The 14267-nt window shown below is 40.4% G+C and overlaps 1 protein-coding gene across 1 annotated transcript; it reads left to right on the top strand.

Moving 5' to 3' along the window:
* Positions 1-11242: 11242 nt before the first annotated feature.
* Positions 11243-12508, top strand: LOC118565895. The gene is made up of 2 exons (XM_036146954.1): positions 11243-11575; positions 11765-12508. The coding sequence occupies exons 1-2, from the start codon at positions 11290-11292 to the stop codon at positions 12178-12180; spliced, it is 702 nt and encodes a 233-aa protein (XP_036002847.1). The 5' UTR covers positions 11243-11289; the 3' UTR covers positions 12181-12508.
* The last annotated feature ends 1759 nt before the right edge of the window (positions 12509-14267 follow it).

Here is a 14267-nt window from a genome sequence, read left to right as displayed (position 1 = left end):
CTTGTAGACTATTCAATTCAATAAAATTTATTTATATAGTGCCAATTCACAACACATGTCATCTCAAGGCACTTTAAATGCCAAATTCAATCAAATCATACAAAATGGTCAAAATGTTTCCTATCTAAGGAAACCCAACAGATTCCATTGAGTTTTGACAAGCCGCATTCACTCCTCCTAAAAGAGCGTAGAGCCACAGAGACAGTTGTCTGCATTGTCAATGGCTTTGCAATAATCCCTCATACTGAGCATGCATGAAGCGACAGTGGAGAGGAAAACTCCCCTTTAACAGGGAGGAGAACCTCCAGCAGAACCAGAACCAGGCTCAGTGTGAACGCTCATCTGCCTCGACCGACTGGGGGTTAGAGAAGACAGAGCAGAGACACAAAAAGCACACATTGATCCAGGAATCTTTTCTGTTAGAGGGTAATGGCAGATCATCTGCCCCCCTGGGTGGTATCACAGCTAACAGAACGGCAGACCAGGTGTATGTACTATAAAGATAAAAAGACAGAACATAAAGTTAAAAGTTGAAATAACAAACGATGAAAACTGGAGAACAGTAGGAGAACTCAGCAGACTGAGAGAAATAGATCCTGATGTCCTCCGGCAGCCTAAGCCTATAGCAACATAACTACAGAGATAGCTCATGACAACTTAGGACACTCCAACTATGAGCTTTGTCAAAAAGGAAAGTTCTTAAAAAGTAGACAGTTGGTTTCAAAGGAAAGAAAACTATTGCAAAATCCATAAATAAATTTTTAACAATGTCAGACTACTCTAACAGATGGAAAAAACCAAAGGACTTTCCTTTTTGTTCCAAGCTTCCTTGTCTGCAAGCTTGGAACTTGGAGATGTTCCAAGCTTGAAAAGAAAAACCAAGAAAAACCAATACAATAAGTTCTTTAATGAACAACTATCCTTCCTAAGGTTGTAAAGCAACCAATTGCACAAAACACTTGATTGGAGCACTATCTCTCTACATACAGTATCATTATCATCAAATTACATTAGTCTTCAATTAATTAATTGACATCATAAATAAGGCATGTAAGTTTTGAGGCATGTTCTGTATCTCTATTAGAGGACTCTGTTCCCTGCTCAGCATGCCAGGAAATATGTGCATGAACAAGAGCCGGCTTTACCCTGAGGCTAAGCACTCATTTATGTAATGACATGATGTTTGTTGGTGACCTCTGACATTCCCACAGTCAGTAGGGGGTAAATGTCCCATAAAACCATCAGTAAAGGAAGATTTAAAATTACCTTATGGGCCTTTACATGGGATTCATTTTAATGAACCACTGCAATGCAATAATCCTCTCATTTTCTGCTAAAACGTTGTTTTCTGTCTCATACCAGCTTGCTTCTCCTTTGTGATATAAAAAGGGTTCCAGGATGCTGATGGAGCATTCTAGAGCTTTTTGGCACAAACAAGCTTCAAATATCATCCTGTCGCATTCTTTTACCACTTTAGCAGGACACCTTCCCCAGACCTCCCACAGAAAGCACCTAATAATCAGCCTCAAACCTGAGGAGCATGTTGCAGCCTGTTCACTCCAACAATGCTTGTATTTAGGGAGTTGAAACGATCTTGTTTGAGAAAGCTGAGTGCCAAGATAGGGTTTCAGATGGTCCCAAGCTGCAGTCAGACACCATCTCTGTAAATTTTAGACTTTTTTTCCAGTTTCATAGTCGTTCCGCTGTTTTCAATTCAAGAGTCCTATCCTGGATTTAAAACTGTAATGATCTGATCCGATTTAATAAGTAATCCAAGCCACAGATTACCGTGTCTTAAATATGTTCATATCCATCAAACCTTTTAACATTTTGTCACTTCACAAGCAACCTTCACTGGATTTAACTGAGATTTTATGTGACAGACCAACTCAGTCAAAGGGAATAGGTTAATGAATACTTTTTAAAAACCTACATCTGAAGAGTATGATACACAGTTGTACTCAGCCCTGCTTATTCTAGTAGTCCTTGATAAAGTCAAGTGAAACCAAACAGCTTCAGGCAGCATCCAAATAGCGACTTAAGTCCACTTGCTTATAATTAAATCCAAGCTTGGAACATCTCCCAGAGCTCTGATCAATCCATCATCTGAATATGGAGAGAGGATTGAGCAACAGCGGACCTACCAAGACATGGACGTCCACCTTAACTGACAGACTAGGCAAGGAGGGCATTAATCAGAGAAGCAGCAATGAGGCCCATGGTAGCTCTGGAGGAGCGGCAGAGATCCACAGTTCAGATTGGTGAAGGTGCTTCAGTCAGTTATAACAAAAATTTAACTTTTTCAAATACATTCAAAACACTTTGGGCCTGATCTTTAAACGGTTTGCGTGTATTAAAACCCGTACAAACTAAGTAGCGTATTCATACCAGGTACAAATCAATTTGCATGTGTAATATGAGCAAAACAACGGGCACAAGCTTTTTCTGTGCGTGTGCGTGCCTCATGAAAATGCAGATCACATACTAATGACCAAACTGCAAAAATGTATACAAGGAGGATATGTAAGTATAATACTTAGCACCTGCAATGCGATTTATCAAAGCCGAAACAGATTACGGGGGCAGTTTTTTGCATCTATATTTAGCAAAACCTGGTCCAAACTCGCACGCAAAGATTTTCTAGTCATTGTGGCCAGAATGGAGGCATTGGTGCAATGACAGACGAAGGAGAGAATCAGTGTGCATGTGAGCAGGACAATATTAGTGGGGAAAAAGAAGTCCGTCTTGGATAGATTAACACAAAAGGAAGCAGTCTCTATGCATTTAATCCAAAATGTAGAATACTAAGACTGAACTTTGATATTCTGTCATGCTTCTCAACAAACAGTGAATATTAACTGCTAGCCGAGAACCACCAGGGGCCCACCATTTGGACAGTTCTATTAAAAAGTACAGCTGATTGCACTCCTAGGGTATTAATAATACAAAGGCTATACGTTTAAAAACAAAGCTACAAGAGCTTAATCTCACATCTTCCAAAACTTTGAAGAAAACCCCAATTTATTTACAACAAATGGCCTAAATGAATCAATAAAACAGACAAAGAAAAGCAAAAGCACTTAAAACTAGACATAAACTGAAACTAGATTTAACATGAGCCGACGGTATGCTCCAGAGTTCTCTGACAGAGACAGCTGCCTCATTGATGTGTGACAAAATCCTGACCCCCACTTTGGGAACTCCTGCTAGGCAACCTAGATCTCAACAAAATCTCCTTGAATCATTGGTTGAAAACTAACCAGACATGTGTTCACAGGTGAATTGATCTGTTTCCTTGGGCCTGTTAACTTAATTTTATTGTGATGCTATGTTATTTGCATCTTATCTGTCTGTGTCCACTCTGTTCTCTCCCGTAGTGTCTTGTTTAACGTTCACTGTTCTCACCTGCTATAGGACAGTGGATGCAAATTAGCTCTTGTGCTAATTCTGGCATATTTACATTGATGCTTTAAGATGACATGTTGATGAATGTGCATTATCCTAATTCAAATAAATAAATAAATAAAACCTTCAGAAGGTCTCAGATTAGTCTGCCATTATCGCTCTCATCACAGGTGAGGATGACTCCAAGTACAGACAGTAAACGCAGGAAACTATGCCAGCAGAACCATTTCCTGATCAAACCAAGGAGCTGCCAGTGGATTTCCACCACACTGACACCGGTGAACATCCGTCTCATTATTATAGGATGGTATTTCATCAAGAGAGAGCTAACTTATAAATATAAGATAATTAAGTCAAACCTGTGGTAGTATCTCATTATTATGACTGAGCTATCTCGTAATTATGAGAAAGAGGTCATTCTTTTCATCAGCGTGGCGGTAATGGGCTTCCACAAATGTCCGATAATTTCTACTTATCTAAATGCAGGTAAGGTCCATTTAACTGTTTCAGAAGTCCTTTTAATGTGCAGTAGTGTGTATAAGTCTGTTTGTTAAATTCTTTTTATAGGTTTTTTACAGCACTGTTGGTTAATTTTTACTAAGTAGGCTGACAGGAAAGGGGTTTTGAGAGAGGGGGGATGAAAGGACCCCTGCAAACTAAGTATCCAGGCAAATGACCTCAGGCCAGAATCAAACGTGGGTCAGCCACGGCGAGGACTAAGGCCTCCGTACATGGGTTATGCTCTCTTCCCCTGCTCCATCAGAGCATGCCTTATAAGTCTGTTGTTGAGAGCGTCATCTCTTCTGCCATCATCTTCAGCAGCATCAGAGTCAGGTACCTAGAAAGACTCAACAACCTGATAAAGAAGACTGCTTCTGTTCTGGAGATGACTGTGGAGCCTCTGGAGATGATAATGCAAAGAAGGATTGTATATAAAACCAAGAAAATTATGGAAAAATTATGGACAACCGAGACAACAAACAGAGTGTCTTCTGTCAGAGTCCATTACTATCTACAATAACTCTTTGAAGATGAATAGGATGAATATGAGTTAAAACAACATTTAATTTCCGTTTGGGATCAATAGTATTTTTGAATTTCAATGATATCACCGATAATTCTGACACCGCATGATTCCACAGCAGGTTCCTCATCAAAAATTAATACAATGTTTTTTAGTTTTAAGGTTTAAGTATGTTTTCTCCAGGCATGATGACATCACAAGTCTTTCCAGCAACAGGGACAACTGATTCATCTAAAGATTGATACGTTGAACACACATCTGAAGGATTGTTAACATATAAACTGAAAAGGATGGTTTCTAAATTAGTTCCTTGAAGAAGTCCTTTTTCTATGTTCTGAGAAGACTTAACATTGTTTATATAAATTCACTGTTCATAGCCCTTTAGATATGTGTCAGTCACCTCCTGGCAGGACAACCACCCTAAACATCCAACCAGAGCTAAATACAGTGCTCTGTTTGCTCTATCATTGAAAGTACCCTAATGTTAAATGGAAATTTGTTGTTGTAACAAGAAAAATGTGCAAAATTGTTTTGTGTTTGGATCTAAAGCCATCTCCCCAGCTGGCAGTTGTCAGTGAAGCCTGTCAGGATGGATCAGACAGTTTTTAGCTAGTGGTGTGCTGAGAAACAACATGACTAGTCAGGACATAGCCCTGACTCCCAACATCAGCCAACACCTTTGAGAAGAATTGGAGTCCTGACCAAGAGCCAGAGGTTATCGGTGAACATCAGTGCTTTCTGTAAGATACGCCATGAAATTAAAAAGAAGCACCAGGACCAAGAGTAGATCACATCTGAGCAGATAGGCTGCTCATTGCTGCACTGCTACATGAAATGATATCCACTCACTGTGGAAAAATGCAAAGGGCTCTTTGATCTCCCAATAAAGATCAGCAGAGCCCAGTGACTGATGAGAACCCCGGTGGGGAGGCCTCAGATGGAGGTAGGAGTGCTGGGAAAGGTCCTAATGTTAAGCTGCCTACAGCCCTCTGTCCCTGTTAGACGCTGATCCCTTTCCTGTTTGGCTAAAGCTTCATGTTACAGTTGCTAAACAATACATCAACAAGACACATCCACTTAAGCCCGTCTACTTCCTGTCAAGCTGGACAATGCAGCTTTACATCCCAAAGTTAAGACAAGTACAGACCTCGTCCTCATCTGAAAGGGTTGGGCAGATTTTTCTGCCGGCCTGTCAGTCAGGAGGATGTTCAGCATCTGTTGAGTGTCTACTTGGCCTAATAGCAGCCTACTGCTTTAAGCCCAGAGCAGAACGAGGTGCACTTCCTAATCCAAACCTAAACTCAACATTATTCCTTAATGCTAAAGAGCAACACCCTTTCCAGGTGATTTGAGGGCTCTTTACAATTGTTATTCATAGCAGTTTTAAAAAGGTTGCTGTTGTAGCCAGCTGCTCATGACCCACAGTTTTAATTGGTTTGATACTGGTTAACCAGTCAAAAGCATAGTGCAGTTCAGCATCCATTTGTAGAAATGTTCCTTGGATTGGAATGGGTAATAAAACAATTATTATCCTGTATTACTGATAACAGCTGGCTTGGTCAAGTGAAACATGGTTAAGGTGGGTGCTACATCAGGCCCTCCGAATACAATGTAAACTCTGTAAAATATAGGACACCATTAAATCACCTATTAAATTGATATTTAGTCAAAAAGCAAATGCCTGTTATGTGCAAAAAAAAGTTATGTGTTTACTCAGGTTGTCCTTGATTTTAAAAAGTGTTTGGTGAGCTGAAACATCAGATTAAATCTATGTGGGGGTAAATACTTTTCCCCAGCTCTGTACATAGGCACTTTGCAGAGATGACACGTAGTATCAGGTGCTGAGATGTGACAATTAATAGCAAATTGTTTGCTATGTTACGTTTCCCACAATTCACATCATGCATAACAAGGTATTTATTGTATATGTGAATAGTTAACTAGCATCTATACTTGTAACCTCAAACAGTTATTTGTGAGAGAATGCGATGTGTCATGTAACAACCAGCTCTGCTCCACAGCTGGGTATGCATCTAGCCACCGCATCTTTTCATTTCAGTAATGACAGGGTCTTTGGAGCACATTTCAAAGAAAAAAAACAGCCGGTGGGGAGAAAGAAAGCATTCTGTTGAAAACACAAGCTAAGGTTTGGCGGCTGTCCAGCAGCACGGAGCCAAGTGTGCAACAAAGCGAGTGAAAAAGCTCCCAGATTGCAGCGACCAGAGGTGAATGGCTCTCAGATGGGTCAAAGTCCAGAACAGTGCCGTGAGTAAATCATGAAGTTCTTCAGAAAGTTTGAAAATGCTTACTCCTTAAATAGCAACAGTGGGTGGCTGACTATTAGAAACAAGAGGATTGTTAGGAGGGGTCTTCTGAGCAAGGACATTTTTGCCATCTCTTCAAGGGAACCCGAGCATAAAATGAATACTTTTGAAGCAAGAAGAGATTTGTTGATGAAGAGGATTAGCATTTAGTCCCATATACCAGACAGACTGTTGGTATAGTAACGCAGTGAGACAAGCAAAGATCTCTGCAAACATCGAGGCATGTTCTTACCTGAACGTCTGATCCTTTATTCCCTTCTTCTCCACTACACGCTTCCTGTCGCGTGTTTTCAACTCCAACTGCTTCATTGACAGAATCTGGTTCGCTCCTCAGCAACTAACTCCACCTCTGAGAGAGTGAGATGACTAGGGAGGGAGGGACAGGAAGAGCAAACCGAGGATGGCTTCTTTGTCCTGTTGCTGCTGTGGGATCCCTCACTGAAGAGGAAAAAGTCAAAAACAAGGAACAGAGTCTGAGATCAAAGTCTTGTGTAAAGTGTCTGTTGCTTTGTCATTACTGAACACAAATGGACACCAATAAGAGGCTTAGCACAGTACCACTGTTGGGTAACACTTGAGAGAGGACAGAGGCATATTGCAGATTGCATGCTTTCTACATCATTGCTGTAAAGAGAGAAGTCTTGGAAAACTAGGAACAAAGGCTATGCACAAATACTTACAAAGGAGTTCATACCTGGTTTCCACCTATTGTTCCGTTTCAGACACAAACTTAAGTTGATTTTATGTTTGGTTTTTATGCGTATAGCCCGCTTTAGTTAAATTTCTCTAAATAAAGTCCGGCATGCCCAGCTCCTTTCAGAAATCACCTAATTGGTGACTAATTGAATTTAAATGCAGTTGTTCCATGGAGGCCTCAGAGGTATGAGAACACCAGTGAACTAACATACATACCAAACCCTTTGTGTGTGATGGAAAGCTAACCCTGCACATCCCTACAGGTAAACATGATGGCGAGAGCATCAGGCTGTGGGAATCCTGGAAGCAAACCTCCTCCAAACATGTCACCAGAAATAGAATGGGATGAATCAATGCAGATTCAGGTGTTAGAATGGCCTAATTTGGTCAGTAATTCAATCTTCAAATTTGCCTTTAATTTAGATTTTCATTCCAATTTAACTGAGTTTGAGATATTTTTCAACTGGGTATTAATTTTAGTCCCCAGGTTTGCAAAGCTGGTGGAGACATACATATTGATTAGAATTCACTAAGACATGATTAGATGAGCTCCACCTGGACCATGAAGGACATCAGATGGTAATCTACTGGTCATACCGAAGATCAAACATGTATGGAAGACACAGCTTTTAGCTATCATGGTCCAGAAGTCTGGAACAGTCTTTCCTAAAGCTGTTGACTCTTTAAATATTTATCAAAACGTTCTATAAAAACAAATTTCTTTCTGCTTTTAACTGCATTGTTTTAACTGTGTATATTTGCTTTCCTCTTCTCTGGTACTCTTATTTTGTCTGATTCATTTGAAGTTTTGATTTCTGATTTTATCAGGGAGCTTCTTCACATTTTCAGTTGCAAAATAGTTTGAGAACCATTCAGTATTTTATTTAACTTTGCAGTAATGTCCTGCTTTGTTTTGATCAAACAAGAAAATCCAATTAAGACTTTACAAGTTTCAGTTTTAACATGACATTTGAAAAAGTTGAAGGAATACTTTTCTATTGTTTATTACTGACATTTTGTTGCTGCTTGTATTAACAGAGCAAAATATCCACTACTGGTGGAATAAACTGGTAAAATGTGAATAAACTTCAATCGTTACTTAGTAATTTAGTAAAAAGAAATAAAACAATAACATATGTTTTGACATATTACACATATAGAATCACATACAGATCGTTTGGTTTTATAAGAGTTAAACGAACAAGATCTGTAAAATGAATCAGAAGAAAAAACAGTCACATTACAGTTTGGTGGAGCAACACTTAATTTATTAAACCTTCCATTCATGTTTTAAATTGAGTGTAGTAGTATCTCTGGTGCCTTTAAGCTTCAAGGGAGCAGTCATGATGCTGGGTGGTTTGGTATGATGTGCACCTCGCTGAACTTGGCAAAGGTGAGAGCTGTTTGATGAGCTCTGAAAGAACAGAATAAATATCCTTGTGAAAGGTGCAGCCTACATGAACATCAGCAAGCTGCATTGGTTGCAATGACTAAAGGTCCAGGGCATCAACACAAGAGGAACACAACCCAGCACTAAACAAATACAGTGAGATAGAAAAGGGTCAGGGAGACCATCCAAAACCAAGATGAACTCAAAGGTGAAGGCGGGTAGCTGTCTCACCACACCGCCTGTCTTCTATTAAGAAGTAAGACCAGAGAGACCTCCACTACTGGCAGAAGAACACAAATCTGGTTGGTCAACATGGTTGTTGACAAGCTGTAAAGTTTCTGTGACAAAGTCTTTTCAACCATGATTTAATGTGACAAATCAGCATAAAGTTGAGTCAAGCGGCCATGATGAAATTGATGTTAAATTGTTACAAATGGTGCAGTCTATTTAGCTTAAACATAGATTTTTGTTTCATACACCATTAGTTTTAGGGTACCATGGAATGGAGACTGTGGCTAATGCTTACAGCAGGGGCTGCATCCAAAAACGTCTTTTACGTAAGGACTCTTTAGCCAAATCTGAAGTACATTAGCATTCACTGCGTTATCATCTCTTGCGATATCCCTTACCAGTGATAAGGGGCTATAAGGAATTCCACAATCCTTTGCGTGAAATGATGTATAAGCACAGCCACCCTCACAAATTAACAAACATTTTCAGAGAGAAGAGAGCCTGCACTTTGTAGTTAATTTATGGAATGCTGTAGGCCTGGATTTGACTAGAATCCTCCATGTGCAATTTTGTCATGTAATGTCATCAGAGTTAAAGGCTGTCCGAAATCAGCACAGCAGTCCGAGGCTTCTTTCTTCCCCACGATAGAGTTCTAACTGTTGACCCCATGAAAGGTCAAAGCAGAGGAGCTAGGAGCTATTATTAGTCATTTTTGGATGGAGCCATGGATCAGCTGCTAGCCCTCGCCAATAGCCCAGCTACCACTGCAGCCGTCAGGCTAGAAATATCCTGGGAGATAAGGAGAAGCAGTCGTAGGAAATGCTCGGAGAGAAGCCGGTATAGGTGGAGTGAAAGGGGTGCTCCTGAAGATCTTATTTGATTGTAGTGGCATCAGTCATCTTCTATGGTGTGGTCTGTTGGAGCAGCAGCTGATCTGTAGCTGATAGAAAGTGGATGAGCTCACTAGGTGGGTCAGCTCTGTCCTGAGATGCTCCCTTGACCCAGTGCAGATGGGGGGAGACAGAAGGACTGTAGAAGGTAACATCATTGATAGGCAATGGCTCCCACCCTATGCATGGAGGAAGCTCTTTCAGTGACAGACTGCTGCATCCCAGACGCTCTAAGGAGCGCTTCCACAGGTCCTTCCTCCCAGCTGCTGTTGGATTTTGATTTATTACCTCTGCTGCTCACAACAGACTCACTAAGTGTTTACAACATGCTAATGGCTGCATGGGTTCTGATCTGACCAAGAATCATTAACACTGCCTCTCCAATGCTGATGCCCATTTGCAAACGCTTTAGCTTCTCTGCTGTGTTTGCCTGTTCGATAATGCATATTGCATAGTTTTTGTCATATTGTTCTGCAAATCAGCTGCTGTCTTTCCTCTATTTAACTTATTGCATTTTTATCTTAGTATGCCGTATTATCAATAATTACGCAATATTTTCTTTTTCTTTTACTGATAAACTGATTCACTTTTGCAATAGATTTTAACTTTAAATGACCATAGCCTGTATACCCCTGTCTACATGTTTTTGCCACTGTCACGCCCAAATTCCCCTATTTTGGGACAGTAAAGGCAGTTCTTATCTTAATTCAAAGCATCGTCAGTACCAGTTTTGCTGTGCGTATGTTCATTTTTTATAGGTGAACACTAAAGAATGTGTGTGGCCCACTGTTTTAATCACATATAAACTATAAGAAGTGCAAAATAACTTTTAATAAACACATTCCTTACTCCAACACTGAGGAGGTTTTTAAGTTGATCTGTTAAACATCTCAATATAAACACAACCCAGGAAACCCGTTGACTTTCCAAAAAGGAGCTCAGACGTTCTGATATTCCTCAAACCTTCTATCACTAATTATGCAATACTTTGATTTATTGTTTATTCTCTTACAGGAGGAACATTAAAACTAAATTATGTCCAGGTATCTCAGGTGCACCATTCCTATCTGATCCACCCTCCTGTTGTGTATCAGATGTGTTCAGCGCGTTGCACAAGAACAGGGGGAAAGTGTTTGTCAAAGAGGAATAACATTCCTCAGCTTCAGCAGTGGACTGAAGCAGAAAGTCCTGACGGCCCCTGTGGTTCCTGCTTGACTATTAGAGCTCAGAGCTGCGTGCTGGTCTGCAGGGTGCAGGCTAGCAGAAGTCCGGCTCTAGCTCAGACTCTCTGTTGCACCAGACAGGGTTGAAAAATCAACTAAACTCAGAATGGTTCGACTGGTGCATTTGGGGTTTTTCTATGCCATCTTGGCCTTCCTTCTGGTGTCTTCTATCGAAGGCTTGTTGCTGAAGGAGCAACGCAGAAATGTAGAGGCGAACCAAGGGCTCAGCAAAGGTATCTTAGAAATGCTACACATCAAGAAAGTGTCGGCGAGTCATCAAGCCAAACCGCATCCTTACATGAGGAGGATCTATCAGCACCTGGAGTCCCTGGAAACTCAAGACTTTGGAAGATCTGATGGAATCCTGGTGCAGAGCTTTCGAAGTGTTGATGGTGAGAAAATACGTTTTTGCTCAGAAAGTTCCATTACTGTGTAAATTGGAGTAGAAGAACTAATGAACTGTACAACCACAAATAAAATGGCAAATAACATGCCCTCTGTTGCTGTTTAACAATAACTTTACAGAATCAGATGCTTAGCAGGAAGCAAATAATGCAGTTTTTACTGTTTGGATCCCCCAGGGCCACATCGTGCCTCCCAAGGATGGATCTGGTTCAACATCAGCGGCCTGAATCCGTCCATGCTGGCTGCAGAGTTGGTTCTGTACAGGAAGACCCTCCATTCACGCCCTCTGAGCGTGACTGTGACCCTGCACAGCATCATCGCGTCACAAGACAATCTGATCGAAACCCCTGCCCTCCAGGAGAGGCAGCTGAGACTGGACCAGCGACCCCCCTCCGGGTACGACGTGTTCGACGCGTCGGCTGTTTTGGCTCTGAAGCCTGTGGAGGTGGTGGGCTTCCAGCTGAGGTACACCGATGAAAGCGGGAGTTTGGTCCTCCATGAGGCGCTAACACAGAATCTGTACAGTCTGAACAGAGGATCCCTGCAGGAACCCTTACTGGTGCTTTACGAAGCACGCCCCGTCCAGTTCTAACCCCGCCACCTTGACCAATGAAAGGAGAGCCAAAGCCTCCAATTCCAAAAAAAGCTCCAGTTTCTTCTCTCTGGCAACTGACCCTGCATTTGTAATCAGGATATTTCTCTTCTAGTGAGCCACTGGACTGACTCTGAAACCATGCAGGTGTTTTCCTGCATTTGATAGTTTCTGATGGAGATAGATTCATCTGTCTGGAAGCAGAGAAACGAGGAACGCTTCATCAATCAGATTGATCCGACTAATTGGCGACTCAGTGATTCAAACAGTCAGCTATCGATAAGGAGAATCTTCGAAGTGAAGTCACATTAGAAATGTTATAAGCAGTTAATTTCGCACTTAAAGTCAAAAACTGTCTTCATTTTGTCAAAATCCAGACTAGTTAATCTTGGAGGCAGAAGTTAAAAGAGAGTGTGAAAGGGACCCAGACTAAAGAGGACTTCTGTCTTAATAAGTTCTAATCCTGGGTGTGCAAACCACTAGTGCAGCAAAAACCTAAAAAAAAGAAAGAAGTAAGTTCTAATCTTAAACACATCATAGCGGTTCATGTAAATGCTATGTCACTTTAAACCATTGTCATATTTAAACAGGAACCGCAGGGAAAAGTCTATTCAGTGCTTGACAGTGTTCTCCCTTCATGCAACCTTGTTTGCTTTGCCTCCATGTCTTTGTTAATTTGACACGCATAACAAAGCAACAAAGGCCATCTTAAGGTAGTACATCGTTCTATCTTTTTCTCTTGACCTGGGGCCAAAGGTATAAAGCGTGACAACGCACAAAAAAAAAACCTGTGACACAATCTTTTATGCACAACCTGGGATGTACAAAAACAAAGGAGTGCAGTAATTCATGCAAACTTTTGATCATTTAACCTTTTTCAGTCAGCAGTAACAGACCACACAGTATTAAACTCACCCAAATACACTGAATTATAACTTCCTTCACTTTTATTTAACTTAAAGAGCATCAAACGCAATGTTTTTTTCCTGAGTTTGAGCTTTTATGGTTTGAACCCATAAAAATAAATATTATCACATCAAACCTCAGTGAGGTCTAACATCAGGACAGGGTACCTCTCATCCGTCCCCTGCCTCCCTACTCAGCGTGACGATCCAGACGCAAAGCCTCCTCCAAGACAAGAGGTATTTTAACACGGAGGCGCCGCTCCGTGAGGATGTCGCCTGATGTTTAAGACAGTTATAAGGTTCACTTTTAAATTGGGTCTTTTAATTTGGACAACACATGTACTTTTACCTCTGATTAACACATTTAATAAACGCCTTTGTGGGAAGTCTTTTCACAGTTACTTTTTCTCCATGGTTGCCATCATTAACCATGAAATAACAATGATCAGGTGATTCGTTTAAATAAACATTAACATTTTTACCCTCAGTCCAGCTAAATAAAACCTGTTTATAGCCACAAATGTTACATTGCTGTAAGCAGAAAAAAAAGCTAACTTATAATTTTAGATGAATATGTAGGAAAGAACCAGACCACACAGGTTGCAGACCCCTTTATTTATACCTTTTGCATACTGTGGTTTCATTTGGTTTGCTTCAGTAATGAATAATTCACAAATATTTTGCAATGCAGTGAAAAAGTGACAGACACAGATAATTCTTTTAAAATTTCCATATTTCTAAAACCAGATTAAATGTTATCTATAAGTGGACAGTAAAAGCTGTCTTGGAAAAACAGGGTTTTACTTACAGCAGGAAGAATTATTAAATACAAGGCAAAACAGAATCAGCACTATAATAAAAAGATTCGCCAGTAAATTTTTCCAAAACAATATGTATATACCATGTTCCATGTCTTTTAAAACCATGTGTTAAAAATCACTATAATAGCAATTTTCCAAACTGGACACATAATGAAAGAGTTATTTAATTTAAATAATCCATAGTATTTGAATACAGTGTGCTGTACATTTCCTTATGACACCATTTAGGCTCCTTTGCACATTTCCAGATTTTGTCACATTACAGCTGTAAATGTCAATGTATTGTATTGGAGTTTTAAGTGCTGAAAAACATTAACAGAGGTGGCAGCATCATGCTGTGGGGCAGCTTTTCTTTTCTTCA

Source organism: Fundulus heteroclitus, chromosome 14, assembly GCF_011125445.2.
Source record: "Fundulus heteroclitus isolate FHET01 chromosome 14, MU-UCD_Fhet_4.1, whole genome shotgun sequence".
Taxonomy (NCBI): Eukaryota; Metazoa; Chordata; class Actinopteri; order Cyprinodontiformes; family Fundulidae; genus Fundulus; species Fundulus heteroclitus.
This window is presented reverse-complemented; position numbering and strand designations above follow the sequence as displayed.